Source organism: Neophocaena asiaeorientalis, unplaced genomic scaffold (genome assembly GCF_003031525.2).
Source record: "Neophocaena asiaeorientalis asiaeorientalis breed wild unplaced genomic scaffold, Neophocaena_asiaeorientalis_V1.1 scaffold111, whole genome shotgun sequence".
Lineage (NCBI taxonomy): Eukaryota > Metazoa > Chordata > Mammalia > Artiodactyla > Phocoenidae > Neophocaena > Neophocaena asiaeorientalis.
The window spans coordinates 780,544-801,135 of NW_020174994.1; the positions used below are offsets into that span (position 1 = coordinate 780,544).

The 20,592-nt window shown below is 42.8% G+C and overlaps 1 protein-coding gene across 13 annotated transcripts in view; it reads left to right on the forward strand.

The window, feature by feature from the left end:
- ATP8B4 (ATPase phospholipid transporting 8B4 (putative)) overlaps positions 1 to 20,592 on the forward strand; it is a 287,386-nt gene that overhangs the window by 247,347 nt on the left and 19,447 nt on the right. For all 13 annotated transcript variants that reach the window (XM_024761880.1, XM_024761893.1, XM_024761884.1 and 10 more), the window contains one exon: positions 18,974 to 19,057. In XM_024761880.1, the coding sequence (XP_024617648.1) occupies positions 18,974 to 19,057 (84 nt within the window). The remainder of the gene's footprint in view (positions 1 to 18,973; positions 19,058 to 20,592) is intronic.

The window sequence follows — 20,592 nt, forward strand, 5'->3', positions numbered from 1 at the left end:
GTGCGTTCTGCCGGGGAAGTTGTCCCTGGATCCCGGGACCCTGGCAGTGGCGGGCTGCACAGGCTCCCCGGCAGGGAGGTGTGGATAGTGACCTGTGCTCGCACGCAGGCTTCTTGGTGGCGGCAGCAGCAGCCTTAGTGTCTCATGTCTGTGACTGGGGTTCGCGCTTTTAGCCGCGGCCCACGCCCGTCTCTTGAACTCCTTTAAGCAGCGCTCTTAATCCCCTCTGCTCGTGCACCAGGAAATAAAGAGGGAAGAAAAAGTCTCTTGCCTCTTCGGCAGCTCCAGACTTTTCCTCGGACTCCCTCCCGGCTAGCCACGGTGCACTAAACCCTCTGCAGGCTGTGTTGAAGCCGCCAACCGCACTCCTCTCCCTGCGCTCCGACCAAAGCCCAAGCCTCAGCTCGCAGCCCCGCCCGCCCCGGCGGGTGAGCAGACAAGCCTCTCATTCCTCGGACTCCCTCCCGGCCAGCCATGGTGCACTAAACCCTCTGCAGGCTGTGTTCAAGCCACCAACCGCACTCCTCTCCCTGCGCTCCGACCAAAGCCCAAGCCTCAGCTCGCAGCCCCGCCCGCCCCGGCGGGTGAGCAGACAAGCCTCTCGCGCTGGTGAGTGCTGGTCGGCACCGATCCTCCGTGCGGTAATCTCTCCGCTTTGCCCTCCACACCCTTGTTTCTGCGCTCTCCTCCGTAGCCCTGAAGCTCCCCCTCTCCGCCACCCGCAGTCTCCACCGGCGAAGGGGCTTCCTAGTGTGTGGAATCCTTTCCTCCTTCACAGCTCCCTCCCACTGGTGCAGGGCCCGTCCTTATTCTTTGTCTCTGTTTATTCTCTTTTGCCCTACCAGGTACGTGGGGGGGTTTCTTGCCTTTTGGGAGGTCTGAGGTCTTCTGCCAGCGTTCAGTGGGTGTTCTGTAGGAGTTGTTCCACGTGTAGATATATTTCTGATGTATCTGTGGGGAGGAAGGTGATCTCCACGTTTTACTCTTCTGCCATCTTCCTCAACTCCTCCTTCCTCTTGTTTTAGTTACTGGTTTCAATGATATACATGGAGCTAATTTTTTCAATTATTTTATTCCAGAAAAATTGAGTATGAATTAAATCTTAGCATTTTATGTTATCTTAAATGTTCCAAGGGAGATTAGCAAATCCTCTTTGTAATGAAAATAGGTTTTGTACATTTTCCCCCTTTTCTGAGAAGTTGAGATTTCCTAAAGGCACATCCATACCCATTTCTAATTTTCTCTTTTAAGAATAACATTACCCAAACTAAAAGCAAATTCTGTTGATATTTTTGGTAATATCTAGACAGTTGAAGTAAAGCAAAGCCTTGATTTTAGTTTCTCAGAAATAAAAGTTTTCTTAGCGCTGCTTCAGAGAAGGCACTGGAGTGGGGATATTTACCTGCTCAGGGTTCCACCTTAGTCTAACAAAGACAAGCATGGGAATGTGGCCTGTGCCCTCCTAGACTGTTGGCTGTTTCTCCACATGAGAATGCAGCAAGGCTATTTGCTAAGTGGTGTTTTTGAGAGATCCAGTTTTCATATTATAAAAGTTTGGGGCTTTTGAAAGATCACAAAGCACAGAAGAGATGCCTTAACCCTTATTTAGAGCTCTTAGGGTGCAGAGGAGTAGTTAGTGGTTTGAATGGGCAGACAGACACACCAGGCTTGGATAGGCAAGTTTACTGCCAAAGTTGTCTTTGTTAAAACTATGAAGTTGAAATGAATGTTCAGTGACTTCTGATCTCTACATTTAGGTGATTTTCTGCTCTGCTTTCGGGATCTGATAAAACTGGTCAGAGTCAAATGTTAAGCAACTAGATTTTTAATCTTAACAGTGTTTTCGGTTTAAAAGAGAACAGCAAGGGAGAACAATGATTACTCCAAATACATGAGTATCTGATATAAACTCAGCTATAAGACACACCACCTGGCTGTAATTAGGTTTCTTAAATGTTTGATTTAATTGAGCATGTGTCTTTTCTGAGTTCTTCTTTGTTTTATTATTTTTATTTTATTATTTACACTGAAAACTAGTTAATCGCACAGTCTTCATTTGAATCCATTGTCAATCCTAAATGGGCCTCTGTGTTCTTCCTGATGTTAGTGAGTTGAGCTGGACCAGTGGTTCTCAAGCTTTGATGTGCATGGGAATCACCTGAAAGGCTTCTGAAGCACGGCTCCCTGGGCCCCACCTGACTCTCTGATTCAGTAGGTCTGAGGTAGAGCTCCCAAATTTGCATTTTTAACAAGTTCCCTGTAGATGCTGATGTTGCAGGTGGGGTACCATACTTGGAAACCATGGGGCTGGCCAATATAGAAGAAAATCTGAAGGTATCCCTTTTGAACCCAGAGCCTGGAGTGAAATCCATTCTGATGACTTTTCATTTTGTCCACTCTGGACTCTACTCATTTTTTCTGAGGCAGAGGGGCCAGTTAAGCAAACAGCTTTTCCCCCCAAAAGAATTGTTCCAGAGGGCTTAGAATCTTCTTATCAACCCTGCCAAAGCCATGGCCCCTGAGGCTTACATGCACTAAGACAAGGTCAGGAGAAAAATGGGTATCTGTTTCAGGGGAGAGGATTTCTTTTCCCAATTCACCCAGTCTCTTATGATTTTATCTAGCTTAATCCTGAGCTTCTCAAGGAAAGGAAGCACATCTGAGTCATCCATACAGCCTATAGTCTTGAACGGCGCCTGGCATATAGAAGGCGTATAGTCATTTCAATGTTGTTGGTTGTTTCTAGAGTCCTTTCCTGTGCTTGCTTGAGGTAGATCCAGCAAGGCGAGTCCTTCCAATATGCGTCCAGTCACTCCTGCAGGTGCCATTTACTCTACCTGCACCAAGGGCCATCTCTACAGGCTTTGCATCTGGTCTGTGTAAATGTGTGCAGCCTGACCAGCACTGTGGGCTCAGTGTCTCTTTAAGATCTTAGTGTGATTATGGCATTGATTCCAGAAAGTAGAAAGATGTCTTTTTTCAGTGGTGTTAATGTTAACATAGGATGGCTAATTGGACCACAAGTAATACATTTCTTATATATAGCTTCATTCTAGGAAAGACATAGAGTGGATTTTCCCTGGTTTGTTTATTTTGCTTGGCCTAGGTCTTTGCTGATTTAAATAAGCCAATAATCCTCTGTAAGGAGGGGAGGAGTCACCACATAAGACCAATTGGGCTACTGAGTAGAAATCTTGGACTGCTACCCATTTTGCCCTAATTTTTATGATGATATGATCAAATTGAGACTTAGATTTATACCTACTGGACAGGATCCCTGAATCCTACTATTTAAGGCTTTCATTCATTGAGTGAATTTTTACTAAGCCCCTTGTATGTGTCAGACTGTGATGCCTGCTGGAACTTATATCTCAGGTACGGAAAGGGATGTGTAAGAGGTGCATTCTTTGTGGACATGGCAAAATGTGATCTCACAAATTTTATTAGCTGTCCACATTGTGGAGAATTGAAGGTTTTATTTCCAGGATTTTCAGAAAAGTAGATAGGCTTGTCAGGAGAGTGGCAAGTAGTAATTTGTTATGGTCTGTTGGAGAAGAAAAGGCAGCAAGTCAGTGACAGTGCCCATGTAATGGCATAAACGTTTTGATGTCATCTGCTAGGTGGAATCATGATATTGTTGACACCAACAGGTAGGGACAAAAGCAAATTGCAAGCATAGCTAACACTTAGAGAGCACTTACTATGTGCCAGGCATTGTGTCAATATTTTGACTGTATTAGCTCAATACTTATAATAACCATATGAAGTAGGTTTTTTAATTGTGGTCTACGTCAGTTTTTAAAAAATAATTTTAAAATATTTTTAATTGTGGTAAAAAACATAAACATGAAATTTACTGTCTTAACCATTTTTAAGTGTACAGTTCAGTAGTATTAAGTACATTCACGTTGTTGTACAACAGATCTCCAGAATTTTTTCATCCTATAAACCTGAACTCTATATCCATTGAAAAACAGCTCCCCATTTCCCTCTCTCTCCAGCCTGTGGAAATCACCATTCTACTTCCTATTTGTTTGAGTTTGGATAATTTAACATGACTTATGTTCTAGATTTACTGATTCTTTCTTCTACTTGGTTGAGTCTGTTGTTGATGCTCTTATTGCTTTCTTCTCTCATTGTATTCTTCAGCTGTAAGATTTCTATTTGTTCGTTTTGATGATTTCTATTTCTTTGTTGAACTTCTCATTTTGTTTATGCATTTTCTTAATTTTAGTTGCCCGTGTATTCTTATAGTTCACTGAAATTCTTTAAGAGGATTATTCTGAATTCCATGTCAGACAGTTCATAGATCTCCTGCAGCTTGGGGTACTTGATGGGTCAGCTGGCAGCATCTGTGGGCAGTGGGGTTTGCTGTCAGGGTCTCTAGTTGGGTTAAGTCACTGCCTATGCTCTGAGGTCAGGGGGCTGCTGCTGGCTGGGCTCTGTAATCGCTCACGGTAGATGACATTTCAGGCTGTGCTTCCTGACCAGATGGTGCTCACGGCTGCATTCTTTGTTTATGCAGGTCCATAGGCAGGGCTTTAAAGTTGGATGGGACCTCACACTGTGCTCTGTGATGAGGTGGGACCAAAGGGTGTGTCCCAAAGTTGAACTGGGGCCCTGTCTGGGCTTCCACATCAGATGGGACCCACAGACTATGCTCCATGATTGGGTGGACTCACTGGCTGAGCTCCCTGACTGGGCTGGGCTATAGGCAGCATTTAGCAATTGGGCAGTTCTGTATGCTGGGCTCTGCTTCAGGGTGGGGCTGTAGACTGGGTTTCTCGAACCGGGTGGTACCATACGCTGGGCTTTGAGGCTACCCAGGGTCGCTGTTCTGACTCCCTGGTCATATGAGACCAGAGGCTATACTTCAGAGTTAGGTAGGCCTTCTGGCCTGGGGCTCTGTATAAGCAGGGCTGTAGCATGGAGGGCTCCCTGGCTACCTGGGTTCACTGGCCAAGCTTCCCGGTTGGGTAGGACTGGCGGCTATACTCAGCAGGTTGTGAATTTTCTTCTCTGCCTAGGTGGGGCCACAGAACAGTCTCCACAGCAAATATAGCTTGTTGACTGGTTACCCATATCAGGCAGAGCTGCCTGGACCAAACAAAGTCCCTGGCCAGAAGGGGCTACTGGCTCAGCTCTGCAGATGGGCAGAGTCCCTGGCTGGCATCTCTACTTCAGTGCTGCTGAGTGCTGATTGCTGTAAGCCCTGTCCCCCACTTATCTGTCTCTATCTGATCCACTTTGGGTTCTCTTTCTCCCAGTGGAGAAACCACAGGCCCAGAGGGGCCCTGTTGGTGCAGTGCTATACCACCCTGGGGGAGGGGTGACACAGTCAGGGTATAGCTGCTCCTCCTTCCCTTCTAATGTGATGCTTCTCAGTCTCTGTGATCCAACAGGGCACTTCAGCTTCAGCCCCCAGTTCTGGGATTTTCACAGTGGTGTCTTGTCTGTGGATAGTTGCTAGGTAGTCTTCTTGTGAGGGAGACTGAAGCTGGGAATGACCTATGCTGCCATCTTGATGACATCACTCCTGAAGTCTCTTTTTTTCCAGAGAGCATTTGTGTGTCATCTGCCAGTTCCCTGGGGATACTACCTACCTGAGATCTTTCTCTCTGTTCCAGGATTTTTTTGAATTTGAACTGTAAACGCTGGTGAATACCATTTGAGAGTCAAGTTTTCAGGAGAAATTTTTTTGTCTCTCCCTTTAGCTAGTTCCAAGGTTGACACAGGCAAGTTTCCTTGCAGTCCCTTTCTGCATAAAGATTTGTTTCTCCTTTACTCTCACACTAAAGATTCAGCCCTTTGCTGCCTTAGCGTTATGAGAATGTTAGATTCTCCATTTGGTCTAATCTTGGCATCAATAATGGTGTCTCTTAGAATAAATAGTGTCTCAGGGTCAATGATATTTGGTATTATTACCGAAACTCATGTGACATGGAACCTTGTTTTCCCCAAGCAACATGCATAAAGTCCTACAGAACTCTACAGTACCACATAGAACCCACTTAGGGCAATTCTGGAATAGATGGCTCTGACAGTTTCAAAACTATTTATCCTAGTTTCAATGTTTTGAGGCAGTAAAATGTACAAAGGACAAAATGATGCTAAGAATATTATTCCCAGAAGAATAGGCTATTTATGTTCCTCTCTTTCAAAAACTTCCATTTTCTTAATTAAATCTAGTCCAGGGATAAATTAGTCCTGTTTTATATGCTAAAAGAATCAGGGGGGGTGGGGGGGAGGTTTTCATTTAAACTTCTGTAAAATCTTTTTCACTATCCTCAAAGTTTTTTCCTTCTTATAAAGATAATTTTATGTGAATATATATTGACTTTTATATATCTGAGAACATACTCTTTGCTTTTTTCTTATTAAAAAATCACATTTTGAGAAGTCCCTCTTGTTTTACATTCTTCAAAAATGTTATTTTTCTTAATGGCATTCTGAAATATGAATTTATTACAGTTTATTCTGATTTTATAAACATTACAATTTTTGTCATTTTAAATTGAATAGTTCATCCCTTGCTTATAGCCATGAGTCACACAAGATTGTATTGCTAGTAGGAATGCTTGTTTACCATCTCGGGAAGAGAAAACAAAATGATGAATAGGCCGAGTTCCTACCCACCTGGAACTCATTTTCTCATTGCGAAATAAAGATATGCACAAATATGTCTGATAGAAGTACTGTATTTGAACTTAATATGAGAGCATGGGAAAAAGAAGGCATGTGTGAGGATCTGGTGTGACTTCAGGGGCTCAATTAATCTCAAGTGAGTATATGAACATTTTCAAAATTAAGCGGAGGTCTGGAGGCCTGCAGGTGTAGCTACCTGCAGGGATGCAGGGGCTAGTTTGTGTAAAGGTGCGAGACTAGAGTAAAAGGAGGGAAAGCCTCCTGTCATACCTGAACACTTTCCAACTGACCTTCAGTTAGCTGAATTTAATCTCTTTTTAATTTCTAAAATTCCATTTAAAACCAACTCATTCAGAAATACCTTTAAAAAACTGCATGGCATTACTTATTGCATACAGCAAGAAGTATCTTCTAGAACAGATGTTATACCACTATAAAGATGGAAACGCTGGTCTCCCCCCACCCCACCCCCATGTGAGCGGGCTGGTGTGTTAGTAATACTGAGAACTGGCTGTGACAGCAACTCGGATATGGAATTGAGATTGGTCAGGATCATTGTCTCTTTTCCAGTCCCTGTTTTTCACTAGAAGCTCCTGATTAATGACAGGTTTAACTGAAAAATCTTTTGGCTTTTTTTCTTAGCCCTGTTTTTCTAGGGACAATATGCTGTAAATATGCGGCAAGTGAAAAGAAAACAACATATTTGGGAGAAATGCTACTCTACAGAGAATGAGAATTTTTGAATAGGGGACATTTTTGCAGTGACACTTTTTCCCCCATTGAAACCATTTAGCTGGCTTGGGCCTCCAAAGCCACATGTTGGGCGACAATCCTTTCTTAGCTCCTAGAGCCCATTAGAAAGCTGCTTACTTCCAGTCTGTTAATGAAAGTTGGCCGTCTGAGGTCTTCCCACCGCTGCCATCCTTCTCCTACATTGCTTCAGTGGAATTGAAAGCTCCACGGTGAAATGGAGCCAGTAGTAATAAAAGCTCCAGGACCCGGCAGATTCAGTAACAGCAGGCATGTGTTCAGAGGCCCTTGCTTGGCAGACCTGATCTGCAGTCACTTCTCTGTCTAATCCCCATAGGAGTGAGACTCACTCACATCCTCCAGCACAGAGCCTATAGTCTCTGAATGCTCATTCATTTCAAAAGAATAAACTGAGTACCAGTTTGGGGCCAAGGGCTCTGCAGGCCTCCAGTGACACAAGAATGAACCAGAGGGATGCAGTTCCTGCCCTCAGGGAACTTAACAGTCCGGGAACGATTTTATTTTCATAAATGTGAAACTGATGTTCAATAACTCTGTAGTCACCTTTCGCTTATTTTTCCACCAAGACTTTTTTAAAATTAAATTTGTCATGGACGGGCTGTATCTTGGGACCAGCCCTGTCCAATCTCAGCATGCTTCATAAGCACCTAAGTATTTCTTCCCTGCATCTCTCAACAGATTGCTCTGAAGTAATATACTCTGCAGCCCAAAACACCTGACCAAACGTAAATAGATGGTTCTTTCACAGACACATGGTTGACTTTTAAAACACCAATTTAATTACTTAATGAAGTGACATGTGCTATTTCTTTACTCCCTTGGCCTGTGTCATGGGGCCTGGTGAATTTTTTCCAGTCTCTTATTCTCTGATGATAGCTCCGGTAGATTCCAGGCACTGCCCCATCCTGGTAGGCGGGCTGAGGCAGGTGTGCAAGCCCATCCACCTGTGGCGTGCTAGGCTCCAAGGGGCCGGTGGGTGGGGCGATTCACTGCTCGTGAGATGGTGGCACTTAGGACATCTCAGATGGATGATGATGTGGTGCAGGCTGGGCTGTGCTTGGTTTATGGACTTTCCTCTGCTTGGCTTCAGTGTCTCACCTTTGTTGTGATTGCTTTAGGACACATGGAGAAAGAATCTGCCTGGGAGGGACCAGACTGCTTTTGTTTGCTTTGCTGGGTAGGCTTTCCTGGGAGAAGCAGCTGGGACACAGAACAGAAAGTGTATGTCTTGTGGAAATCTAAAATCTTTGCTCTGGCAGGGAATGTCAGAGATACTGAGTCTAGCCCCTCATTTGATAGAGGAGGAACCTGAGTCCCCCAAGAGCTGAGGATCGGTGGTAAACAAGGCTGAGGCTAGAGCTCATCATGCCTTCTGACTTTTTTTCAGTGCCCCTTCTGCTCCGCTTGATAAATGGCCACTGGAATTGTTATAGACTTGAGAGAATGGCAATATCTTTAAAAAAAAAAATACTGTATTCTCCTAACCCCTAATCAGGCAGATGTTTGCTTTATTTGGAATCTAAAGGAGAAACGTCCAGAAACAGTCAGTACACTAGGACTATGGGGGAGAAAATGAACTCTGTTACTGAGAGAGAGCTTATGCTGTAGGGAGTATCTCCCACAGCTTGGATCCTTAGAAAGGTGGCAACTTCCTCCTGGAATCATCTGGAAGCTGGAGGCCACCTTCTGCCAGCAAACACTCCAACCAAACTGCCGCTAAAAGACCATTTAAATATAATCTGCCCTGATGAGATTTCCAACCAGGTATCTGGACCAGAGGGGTTTGGATAAAGGTCAGATAAGTCTTTAAACTGAATCATGGACCTTTTCTAAGGACATGCTTTATCTCAATCTGTTATCAAAGCCTGCATGATTTTCATGGAATCCACTGTGGATTTGTTTGCAGTTTATACGTGTAATTTATTTTAAAAGTACCTTATGCCCTCAGGACTTTTAATAAACTATCCCCCACCAGAGATAGAGCCATAAGAACCCCTCAACCACCTGCCTCCCCCACCAAAAAAAAAAACCCACAACAAAAAAAAAACCATTGGTTGAAGCCCTATTTAGGAAATTCACATTTGAAACTGCAAGTACTGGCACTGTGTACTTCTGATATTATCTGATGACAATTTATCATTGTCAGTGAGATACAGAGCTGTGTACTTTTTTTTTTAATTCTGCTGTGATATGGAAACAATTATCTTGTCAAGGCCAGAAAAACATTAGTTCTGTCAAACAATATAAGAAAACTCACAATGAAAAGTTTGGAAAGTGACGTGAAAGAGTGTGACTAACCTCAAGGCTTGGATGACTTCATGGATTTGGTTACCTGTGAGCCCACGTCAACCAGGCTGGCGGTTCCCCTCCCCTCCCCTTCCAGATGTGCTCTGCAGAAAACCGGGGGAGGGGCGGGTGCTCAGGTCTGGGCCATTCCTCCTGGATCCTGCTGGTGGGTTTCTGCTAATTACACAAATCAGTAACAGATGTGCTGGGGCTAAGCACCTCATATTTATTCCACAATGTGTTTTCTTTAAATGACAATTTTTTTAAGGCCAAAAAGAAAAATATCATTATATAGTTTTCCTCTGCAACACAGAGCAAAAGGGGGGAATACATGTCTCCAGAGAGGTAGTTCATCCTGTCATTTGAACAAGGAGCTAAGCCAATGGTCTGAGAAGAGAAAGCCCTTTGTAACTGTTTAAGATCCTTATTAAGGTTTATTTAAATGTGATATTCTATAAATCATAGATTTTGTGTTCCCCAAGCTGTTAGATTATAATTTATAGCTGGAGTATTTTTACTCTATATATAAAATGGTTGATAAGGTTGATAAATTGCTCCCACAGAGAAGGGAGCCAGGAGGAGCTTTCCTTAAATAGGAAAACAGTGAAGTTGGAAAAATGAACATTCCACTGTCTTTTTTCTGATCTGGGAAGAGACACTTTTAGGCTTCCAAACATACTAGTGGCATGGCACAGGAGCACGGCTTTTCCCTCTTATTAAGAATATTGGAAATGGGTAACAGAAAGTTTGGAAGTAGAGGTGGTATGGCTGCCCCTAGGAGGACGGGGGCCTCAGGACAAATATTTTTGTTCAGGACTCCTGTTTATATAAACAATTTGAGTCACCCGAAATCAGAATGTCAGCACTGGTCTGGTCTAGTCTCCGGCCAGAATGCTTCCCACGGGAGAGGCTACAGAGGAATCATTCCCCCTCCTTCCTTCACCCTGCCCATATCTTTGGGGCATCTGATGAACCCACATGGGAGGGGAGGGAGGGAGAGAGTGTTTGTGGGGGGGTAGTGGAAATAGTAGAGGGCTTGAGCATGCGTGGAAGGGGAGAAACAGGGATGGGGTCCATGTGGGTCATGATGTGGCTAGTATGCCCCTCTCTTTTGGTCTTAGTCACCAGAGGGTGTCTGTGAACTTTTCTGAGTGTAGCTAAGGACTTAAAGGGGAAGTGGAGCATTTACTAGGATAACTATTTGAGTAGTTGGAGATCTCTTGCAAGGAGAGGAAGAAGCCTGTTGTAGAAGAAATACTGCTTGTGATTTGATTTTTTATGGAAGACCCTAAAGCCTAAGCTGTGCTAAATTAATACACATAACTGGGAAAGGTGTCTTTTAAAAGTGAATGACTCAGTTTAACACATTTGAGGCAAAACTAGAGTAAGAGTGAACAGTGATTGATATAATTAAGTATTCAGGAGGAAAATGATAATTATATCAGGGTATTTGGTTTTCTTTAAATCGTGCTCTAATTTTCTGTTGATTTCATTAATATAATAGTTTATTATGGATAGAAATATCTATGGTTAGTTGTAGCAATAAAGAATTGTATTTTCATAGAAAAGTATAATTTGTAGGAAAATATACCTTTTTATTTACCGTTAAACATATCGCTCGAAGCTTGAATCCCTGCAGGCCCCTCCCTCCCTCCCTTCCTTGCATAATAAATGTATTCACTATCTGTTTGTCAGGTGCTGCTGTGCTGGCATCTGCGCATTTCATTGCAAACTCACAGCCCCCCTCAAATCCCCATTTTATAGCCAAGGAGCCTAAGACTGAGAGAGATTTGAGTATTTTGCTCAGGGACATGCAGTTCTATCAGAATTCTGACTCCAGTACCTTTACCCTTAAGATACCAGCTTCCTTCTGTTGAATACTTACCATCTGCCGGGCATTGAGTCAGGTTCCCGAGCTCCCACAGATGAATAAATTGTATGACCTGCTCTCAGTGATGCCAAAAACTTGGCCTCTGTGTACCATTGCTGAATTGAATCTTGGAGACAGTTTTGGGTGAAGTGGAAAAGAAGAGCTTTATTGCTTTGCCAGGCAAAGGGGGACACAGCAGGCTCCTGCCCTCAAAAACTGTGTGTCCCAACCCAGGAGGATTTGGTGAGGAGTTTTATAGCAATGGTTCAAGGGTAGGGTTGCTGGTAAGATTAGGGTGTGTTCAGGGCCTGCACTCCTGTAATCTGGTCTCAGGTGGTCTGATGAGCTTCTCAAGGTTATCAAACTGTCATCCTCTCTGGAATGAAGAATGCTGACATCTTCCATTTGTTGGGGGTTTTAGTTCTGTAAAGAGCTCAAAGAGATTGTTATGTGTATCCCTGGAGGTGGAACCAGGACCCTGCCCCAAGGCTGCACTATTGTTTCTTCGCTGCTCCTGCCTTTTCTCAGCATCCCCTCCCGTCCCTGATTAGCAACTCTTCGAATCTTCCCTTTGGAACTCAGGGAAGGTCATGGAGGCTGGAGTCTGTTTCCTACAAACAAGAAATGGGGGACAAGGAAAGGCTTCCATGCCCAGGAGCCCCACAGGGTCCTGCTTGGTTTCACCAAGAAGCTTTAAGTCTAGTGGGGAGGGCCTGGGAACCAGCATATAAATAATTGTAAGTCGACAGCTATGAAGCGGTGAGGTGTGGAGTGTCACAGGACTACAAAGGAGTGGCCTGGAACCCAGCCCTGGAGGATGGAAGTGGGCAGGGCTCAGAAAGTCTTCCTAGAAGATCTGTCTCTGGGCTGACCCTTCAAGGATCAATCAGAGTGAAGCAGGTGAGGAGGGAAAGGATGGCCATGGGGCGGGGGGCAATAGGAGGAAAGTCACAGAAGTGAAGAGTGGTTTGGGCTGCAGCACAAGTGATCTGGCATGGTTAAATCAGTGGGATCTGGGATTAATTTGATGTCGGGTGTTGGAGAGAGGGAGAGAGATCATATTTCTGACTTGGGCCCTGGGATGGAGGTGGTGGTGTCAGAAACTGATACAGGGAACACAAGAAGGGAGCCTAGTTAAGGAACTGTGAGAATGAGTCCAGGCCTGGGCAAACTGAGTTTGAGAAGCCTGTGTCACATCCTCAGCGGAGGGTCTAGTAGCAAGTTAAATGTCTAACATTTATAAAAAGTTGTAAAATAATTCATCAAATATTTATAGAGCACCTACCATTGGCTAGATGATGCTCTAGACACAGGAGTTAGTGTTGTACGTAAGTCTCTGTCTCATGGAGATTATATTCAAGTGGAATGAAGACAGATAATAAAGAAGTAAATTAGTGAGCTGATTTCAGAATTGTTGTTAAGAAAGAACTGGGTAATGTAGAAGTTCTCATTGAGAAGGTAACACTGGAACTGTGACCTGAGTGTTTAGAAGGAAACTTTCATTTGAATACCCCGGGGTTAAAGTATTCCAGACGGAGGGCATGGCAAGTGCAGTTGTGCCTTGATGTAGGAATGAGCCTGGTAAGTTAGAGAAAGACAATCAGTGAAGCTGAAGCTCCGTGAGTGAGGGCGAGAGTACAGTGAAGCAAAGTTGAAGAGGCAGGCAAGCATAGCTCAGGAAGAGCTTTACGTCATGGCGCAGAGCCCGGATTTCATTCCAAGTAAAATGGAAGCCATTGGAAGGTTTTTAACTTGGGTAAATGCTAATGTTACCATTTCAAATGACAAAAAACAGCACACAAAACTGTGTTTATTGCACACCCTCAACTGTGTAAAATGATGTGAGCAAAGAAGCTTTTAAAGAAACTTGCCAAATGATACCACTGATCGAGAGGTGGTTTCATGCCATGGTCAGTGCTGTGAATGCTGAGTACCAGGGCTGGAGCTTGGTCCTGACACTTGCTAGGCCAGCAGTTCTCAAACTCTGTGATCTCAGGACTCTATCTATCAATATTTATCATATCAGAAATTAAAATGGAGAAAAAAATTTAAACTTTTATTAATTTATTAAAAAAGAATGAACCCATGATATGTTTACCTAAATGACATATTTTAATGAAAAAAATTACTGTACTCTTCAAAAAATAAGCTGTGAGAAGAGAGTCAATTTTTATACTTAAGTTCTTATTATTTAGCACAACAGGAAGCAGCTGGGTTCTCATATCTGCTTCTGCATTCAGTTGGTTGTGATATCACAAGTCATATATACTTATGCAAGAATGAGAGTGAAAAGGGCAAATAATCGACTTCTTAGCATCATTCTGAAAATAGTTTTGCCATTGTGGACCCCTTAAAAGTTCCATACCCCACCTTAAAAATCTTCGTGTTCAGTGTGACGTTGGGCAGTCTCCTAACATAATGGGTCTCAAACTAGTTTCTCCATCTGTAAACTGGAGGCTGTTGATAGCACCAACCTCACAGGATCGTTGTGATTACTTAATGAGTCAGTATATGTATTTAATGAATCAGTCTATGTTAAAATAGTGCCTGGTGCATATGGTGTTCAGTACATATCAGCTAGTTTTCTTTTTGTTGTTGTGATTCTGTGTGGCAGCAAAAACTCTCGCAAGAAGTTGCAAAAACTCATTTAAACTTTATTCTCACTGATTTTCCTTCCTGTCCTCTCTTGCTCCAGTTGTGAAATGAGGCTTCAAATCTGAATGCCAGCTTACAAATGCTACTGTCAAATAATTGCAGGTTTAATCAGTTACTCATAGTTTAGCTTGTAGTAATTTTCCAGATTCTTTCTTTCTTCCTTGTACCTAAAATCATCTCTTCCCAGTGAGTAGAAGCTTGATGGTAGATGAGGTGGAGGAAGAAGAAGAGATCTGACGGTACCAGGTTCTGCCTGATGCTATAAGACTTCAATTTAATTGCTTTCCCCCTCTTATATTTTCCATACTGCAATCAGAAAATGAATTGAGATGAAAGTCAGAAGACGCCATCAGCTACTGCTTGAGGATTTGTGTCAGCTGGTGCTTTTTTTTTTTTTTTTTTTTTTTTTTTTGGGGGATGGCGGTAAGTGAAATTCTCAATCTTGGCTTCACAGTGGAATCACCTGGGAAATTTTTTCAATTACCGATGCTTGGATCATCCCACCTCCCAAGATACTGATTTAATTGGCCTGGATGTGGCATGGTCGCCAGGATTTTAAAAATCCTCCCAGTGCCCAAAGTCTCGCCAGGCTATGACTAAAAAATAAAGTCATGTGTTTCCTTTTTTACTGTAAAATATAACAAATCTACCAAAAAAGTACGTAATACATAAATGTCAGCTTAACAAATTGTAAAATGAACACTCACGTCACCACGATCCAGGGCAAGAACCAGAACGTTGCCAAACCACAGAAGCTCCCTTGCCTTTTCTCAGTCACACCTCATTTTCCAACTCTCTGGAGTTAATCATTGCCCTGATATTTTATAATCGCTTTGTTTTATAATTTTATCCTATGAGTATAAATCTCTAAACAACATAGAATAGATTGGCACATTTTTAAACTTTATTGAAATGGAATCATACGTTTTTGTCTGGCTTCTTTTGCTCAACATTGTATATATTTTTTGATTCATTTGTGGTTTTGGATATAGCTGTAGTTCCTTGCTTTTCATTATTCTGTAGAATTCTATGATATCAATATACTACAGTGTCTTTCTACATTCCACTCCTGATGGATGTTTCTGGTTTGGGACTGTTATAACCAGTTCTGGTATGAGCATTTTCATATGTCTCCTCGTACACGAAGGCAGACATTCTGAACATATATCTCTAGGAATAGATTTGTTGGACACCTTTGCTCATCCGAAGGAAGAGAGAGAGGCTGAGCAAACCGGAGTCCAGAAGATAGGAGTTGGTGTCTGGGACTCTGTTAACACTCTGCTCTGGGCTGGGACCCTGGAGGTTTGCACTGCTCTGAGCCACGTGCCCTGAGGATGTTGATGGTCTACAGGAGGCAACTGTGAAGTTCAGGATCCTCTCTTTTAATCGTTTCCTGAGACTAGAGGGATAAGGTTGGATGCCTGTCAAGGGTAGAGATCCTGTTGAAATACTTCCCTCTCTGGACTGGGACCCAAGGGCAGCCTCCTGGCAATAAGGTCACAGGCAGGACAGCTGGGTGGTGCAGAAAACATCAGGCCTTCATCCCAACCTCAGCAGCTGATAGAAGGAGATAAACACACTCTCTGGAGAAAGAAGACATCATCCTGCGCCTTGAAGTGGTTCTTAAATTCTTATCCTCTCCTTTATCTTGACAGGTATTCCGCACTAGTTAGTTCATTGAAGGTTTGATGAAGATACTTCTTTTCCTTAGCTTTTTTTGTTATCTTCAGTGGGGAGTTTGGTATGAATCAATTGTTACTGATGGCACATGCCCCTATCTTATATGCATACCATAAACCCAGGCTTGTTTCAGATACCTCTGCTAAAATATCCTGGGGTTTCCAGGGAGTGCTGACAAGCTTTTCTGGTCTCTTCTCATGGTTGCCTGATACTCCAGGCTATTGACCTGCCCTTCTGTAGGTTCTCTCTTGCCACACTGAGTCTAAGATCCTCTGGGTCACTGCTGCTGTCTGTACTACTTTGCTCCAAGCATAAACATAGGCTGTGGTATGCTAGAGCTGGCCCATATTGGTTCCTAGGAACTGATTGTTAAATTCTTAGGATTTATGTGAGCCAGTGGTTAAACACAGCTGTTATTAAAAATTAAATTATATAAACTTACGAGTTAAATAAATTATATGAAACACAAAGTTCATGAATACTCAAAACTCATCCCTTTTAAATTAGCTTTTACCGTATTTTGCTGATGATGCTCTTGAGGTTATTTCTATCTGTTGGATCTGTGTGGTGGAAATACTATGTACAATGGCGTGCTGTGGCACCTCGCTTCTCAACTCAGTGACATGACTGCTTGAACAGTCATGGGAAGATATTTACACCATGGAAATTGGTCAAGGCTACAAATCAGGGCTTTTTCTTTCTTTTGAAGAGCTAGTTGTTAAACACTTAGCACATCTCTGGACATAGGCCCCCCTTTCAAATCCTCACAGCAGAGTCAGAGTCAAAGAACAGAGTTTAGCAGGCCTCAAAGAATAACAACAGGGAATTACCGTTCAGAGAACTTAAAACCTGGTTACTAGAATGGTTATTCTGAGTCACAGGCATAGGCCTCTTGATGGTAGTTACTAATGTTGCCGCTTTACCTAAATCCTGTCTCAGCTGTTTATGTGTGGTTGAATTCAACTTTCCTGCCTTGTCGTGCAGCCTACCCTCAAAGAGAATGACATTGAGTAGGTCTTTCCTGGGTCGATTCCAGGCCTCAACTCTCTGAGATACACAGAGAGTAAAATAATTTCCTTCCTTCCCTCATCTACCCCACTCCTCTTTTCTGTTCTCTTTTTTTTTGCCCTAAGAATGAACTCTCCTTGAGATGACTGACAGTGGGAATGTCCATGCTCTTTACTTCTTACCATGGGGCTAACCTTGCTCAGAATACAATAATCACCATTTTTTCATAGTGTCTGGTTTATTCAGTATTGAATAAAACCACCTGTGGAGCTTCAACAGAACAGTCCAGATTGAGATTTGGCCTTTGAACACTGGCCTCCACTTCCCCTTTCCTTGAACAAATATCCATCTCAAGAATAAACAATAATGCTAAGACACAGAGTAGTCCAAATCCAGATTTAGCAATAAAGACACCAAAATATTTTGTCTTCAACATAATGTACATGTACAGGACATGATTTAAAGGATTGCCTTACCTGTATAACTATGTAGAACCTACCTTTAGTTTCTCTGTCTGGAACATTTGCATTTAAGATTCCTCATTGCTTTCAGAATTGCCCTAAGAAGAAAATGTGCTTCAGAATATATTCAAAATCTAGCACTTCTCCCTGCTGATCACCTGATCCAGCCCCCTTCGTCTTTCATCTGGACCACTGCAGTAGCCTCCTAATTGGTTTCCCAACTTCCACAATTGCCCCTCTTCAGTCCATTCTCAGCACAGCATCCAGAGTGCTCAGGTTAAAATACAAATCGGATCAGGATGTTTCTTTGCTCAAAATCCTCTAATGTCTTCTCATTTTACTTAGGGAACAAGCCATGGTTACCTCCATAGGATCCTCTTTATTTCTTTGACATCATTATACTCCCTGTAGGTCACTCTGCTCCAGCCAGATGGACTGTCGTGCTGTCCTCTGAACATACCAGATGCTTTCTTGCCTCAGGGATTTTTCATGCACTCTACTTGCAGTATGAAATTGTCCTGTCCCAGAAAGCTGCAAATTTCGATTCTTTATTTCCTTCAGATTTTTTTCTCAAATATTACTTCTTAGTGAGACCTTCTCCAATCACCTTATCACAATTACAGCCCTCCTATATTTCCTATCCTCTTTTCCACCCTAGTACTGATTACCATCTCACTCATTCACTCACCAACCACACCATTACAAGGCATATTTCATATGGAATTTTTATCTGATTGTATCATGTTCAAATACCATTGCCTAGAACCTGGTACCTGGCACATAGTGGTTTCTTAATAAATATTGAATGAATGAATGAATGTATGACAGAGTGGTAGAACAGACATTGGTTAGGATCTGGAGACCTAGGTTTTAATTTTTGCCTTTGCCTGTGATAAGCTCTGTAACACTCATTACATTCTGTTTCTATATCTCTAGGTACTTATTAATACAATGGGGATATAATGACTGTTTCACATGCCTCATTGACTTTTAGTGAGGCTCATGCAGGGAAGTGTTCTCTATAGGTGTGAGGGGATATTTTTATTGTCTTACTTATTTATACCCACTGTAGTGAGCAGCTAGTTCCAGGTCCACCTTGCCTTAAACCACTCCCAAGAAAAAGCTCTCCATTTGAACAGAGGGTGGGGCTGACAGGTTCATTTCCGTATCTCCCTCTGAAGATGTTAGCGGATCCTTGCTTATTGCTTAGATCAGGTAATTGGACTTATTATAAGCCATTAAAAACCTAAAGAATGAAATAAGCCACCACAGGGGCCAGGGCCTTGTGTGTGTCCAGCATTGTTTTATGTGTTCTGCATGTATGATACCCTTTCATCCACCTCCACTGCAACTCTGCAAGTGAGAGTATGGCTTCATTTTAGAGATGAAGAAATTGAAGTTTAGAAAGATCTAGTACCCCACTAAAGCAGTGGAGCTGATAAAAGACAGAGCCTGGGGAGAACTCATGTCTGTCTGACTCTTAACACCAAACTCCCGTCCAACTCAGGAAATTGAGATAGTCAGTCCAAGAGCCTAAAAGTGAATATTCTCACGCCTATGGAAGATGTTTCTCACTGACGTGTTCATTTCTTTTCAGACTGTCTATGACCAGTGGTTCATTACCCTTTTTAACATTGTCTACACATCACTGCCTGTTTTAGCCATGGGGATTTTTGACCAGGTATGTGTTTTTCTCTGCCTTTATAACGTATTTTGCTCTGTGGATGCCTTTTAGTTGCTTTTAGCTTCTAAGTAGAAGACACGAATCATAGAAAGAGTCCTAGGAATGCAGTTGTTTTAATATGTATTGCATGGCTCAAAAACCCTTCCAGATCTCCCACCTCCACCAAAAGATCCTCTGATCAGAGCTTGATTACTATCCTCTTAAAGATTCACACCCTACATTATTTCTCTAAAGGCTCTGAGACATCCTGCAAAAAACAGTCTCTTTAATTTCATTGTAGCCCAGCATTTCCCAAACTCATAGAACTGCACGTTTACTTATTTATTTTTCATGTAGAACTGATCAATATGCCTCAGAACTAGTACCTGTGGTTCACACACCAGGGAATACTGTATTAGCCTCTGAAAGTGCAGAGAACCGTGCAGTGATACATAGAAAATCATGGAGCTGGGTTGGAGTGCAGAGAGCTAGCATCTGTGGTGACACTGTCCAGCACAGCCCAGAACAGGAACTCCAGGCCAGAGGAACACCCTGCCAATGGGAGAGGAAGACACGGAGCCCCACAGCCATGAAGAGAGAAAGTGAGCAGTTTTCTTTGGTTTAGCTCCACGTGCTTGAGGGGAGAGAAGGGAGGGAATCATTTATAAAATGGTAGATCCTTGGCACACTCAGACCCTTGGAGGGTACTTCCTGGATAGGGACAAAGTCTGGCTGCCTATGGGGAAGTGAAAGGCTAGCCAGAGGAGCTTTCATGGCACAGAGTGTATTGTTTAAAAAAAATTTTTGAGGTATTTTTAAAGAGACCAGATTTTCTCCAGGCTGTTGTTAGATCCATTTGCTAGGCCTCATTTTCTGGCCCAGAGCCATCTATTGCAAAATATAAATCTTCGCATTATGAGCTCACTCTACTCTCCCATTCTGAGGCTTTGTAGTCAGTTGTAAGCCTCACTTCTTGTATGTAAAAAGGGCAGTTTGTGAACAACATATTTGTGAAATTCTACAAAAAGTAATGAACTCTTGAAGACCTTAGATGTAAGGGATTAAGCTCATTCATTTCCAGGTGCCCATGTTTGCAAGTGTTCCTTTCCTTGGTACTTTGTAGCTGCCCAGAATGTGGAGTAAAATATTAAATATAAATCAATTTCTGGGAAAAGATGGTTATTGTGCAATTTGAAAAAATATATAATAAGGGGAGAATTCAAGATGTTGTTATAGGAAGATCCCGAACTCACCTCTTGCCATGGGCACAGTGGGTCTACAGCTACAGGAGGAAAAATTTTCTCTTAAAAAACCCTAAAGGCTGGCTGAAGAAAACCACATGGAAGCCAGTTGGAGAGGCTGGCACACAATGTCACCATAAACCTCACCCCCGCCCTCAGCATGACAGTCCTCAACAGGGAGAAAACTCAAAACCTGAAGCTTCTGCCTTAGGAGTGAAGGGTGTGCACCCCACATTGGGCACCTTAACATTTCAGACCTGCACCTGCACCTGAGAGATGAACCTCCTAAAACCAATGAGGCTCATGTCCCAA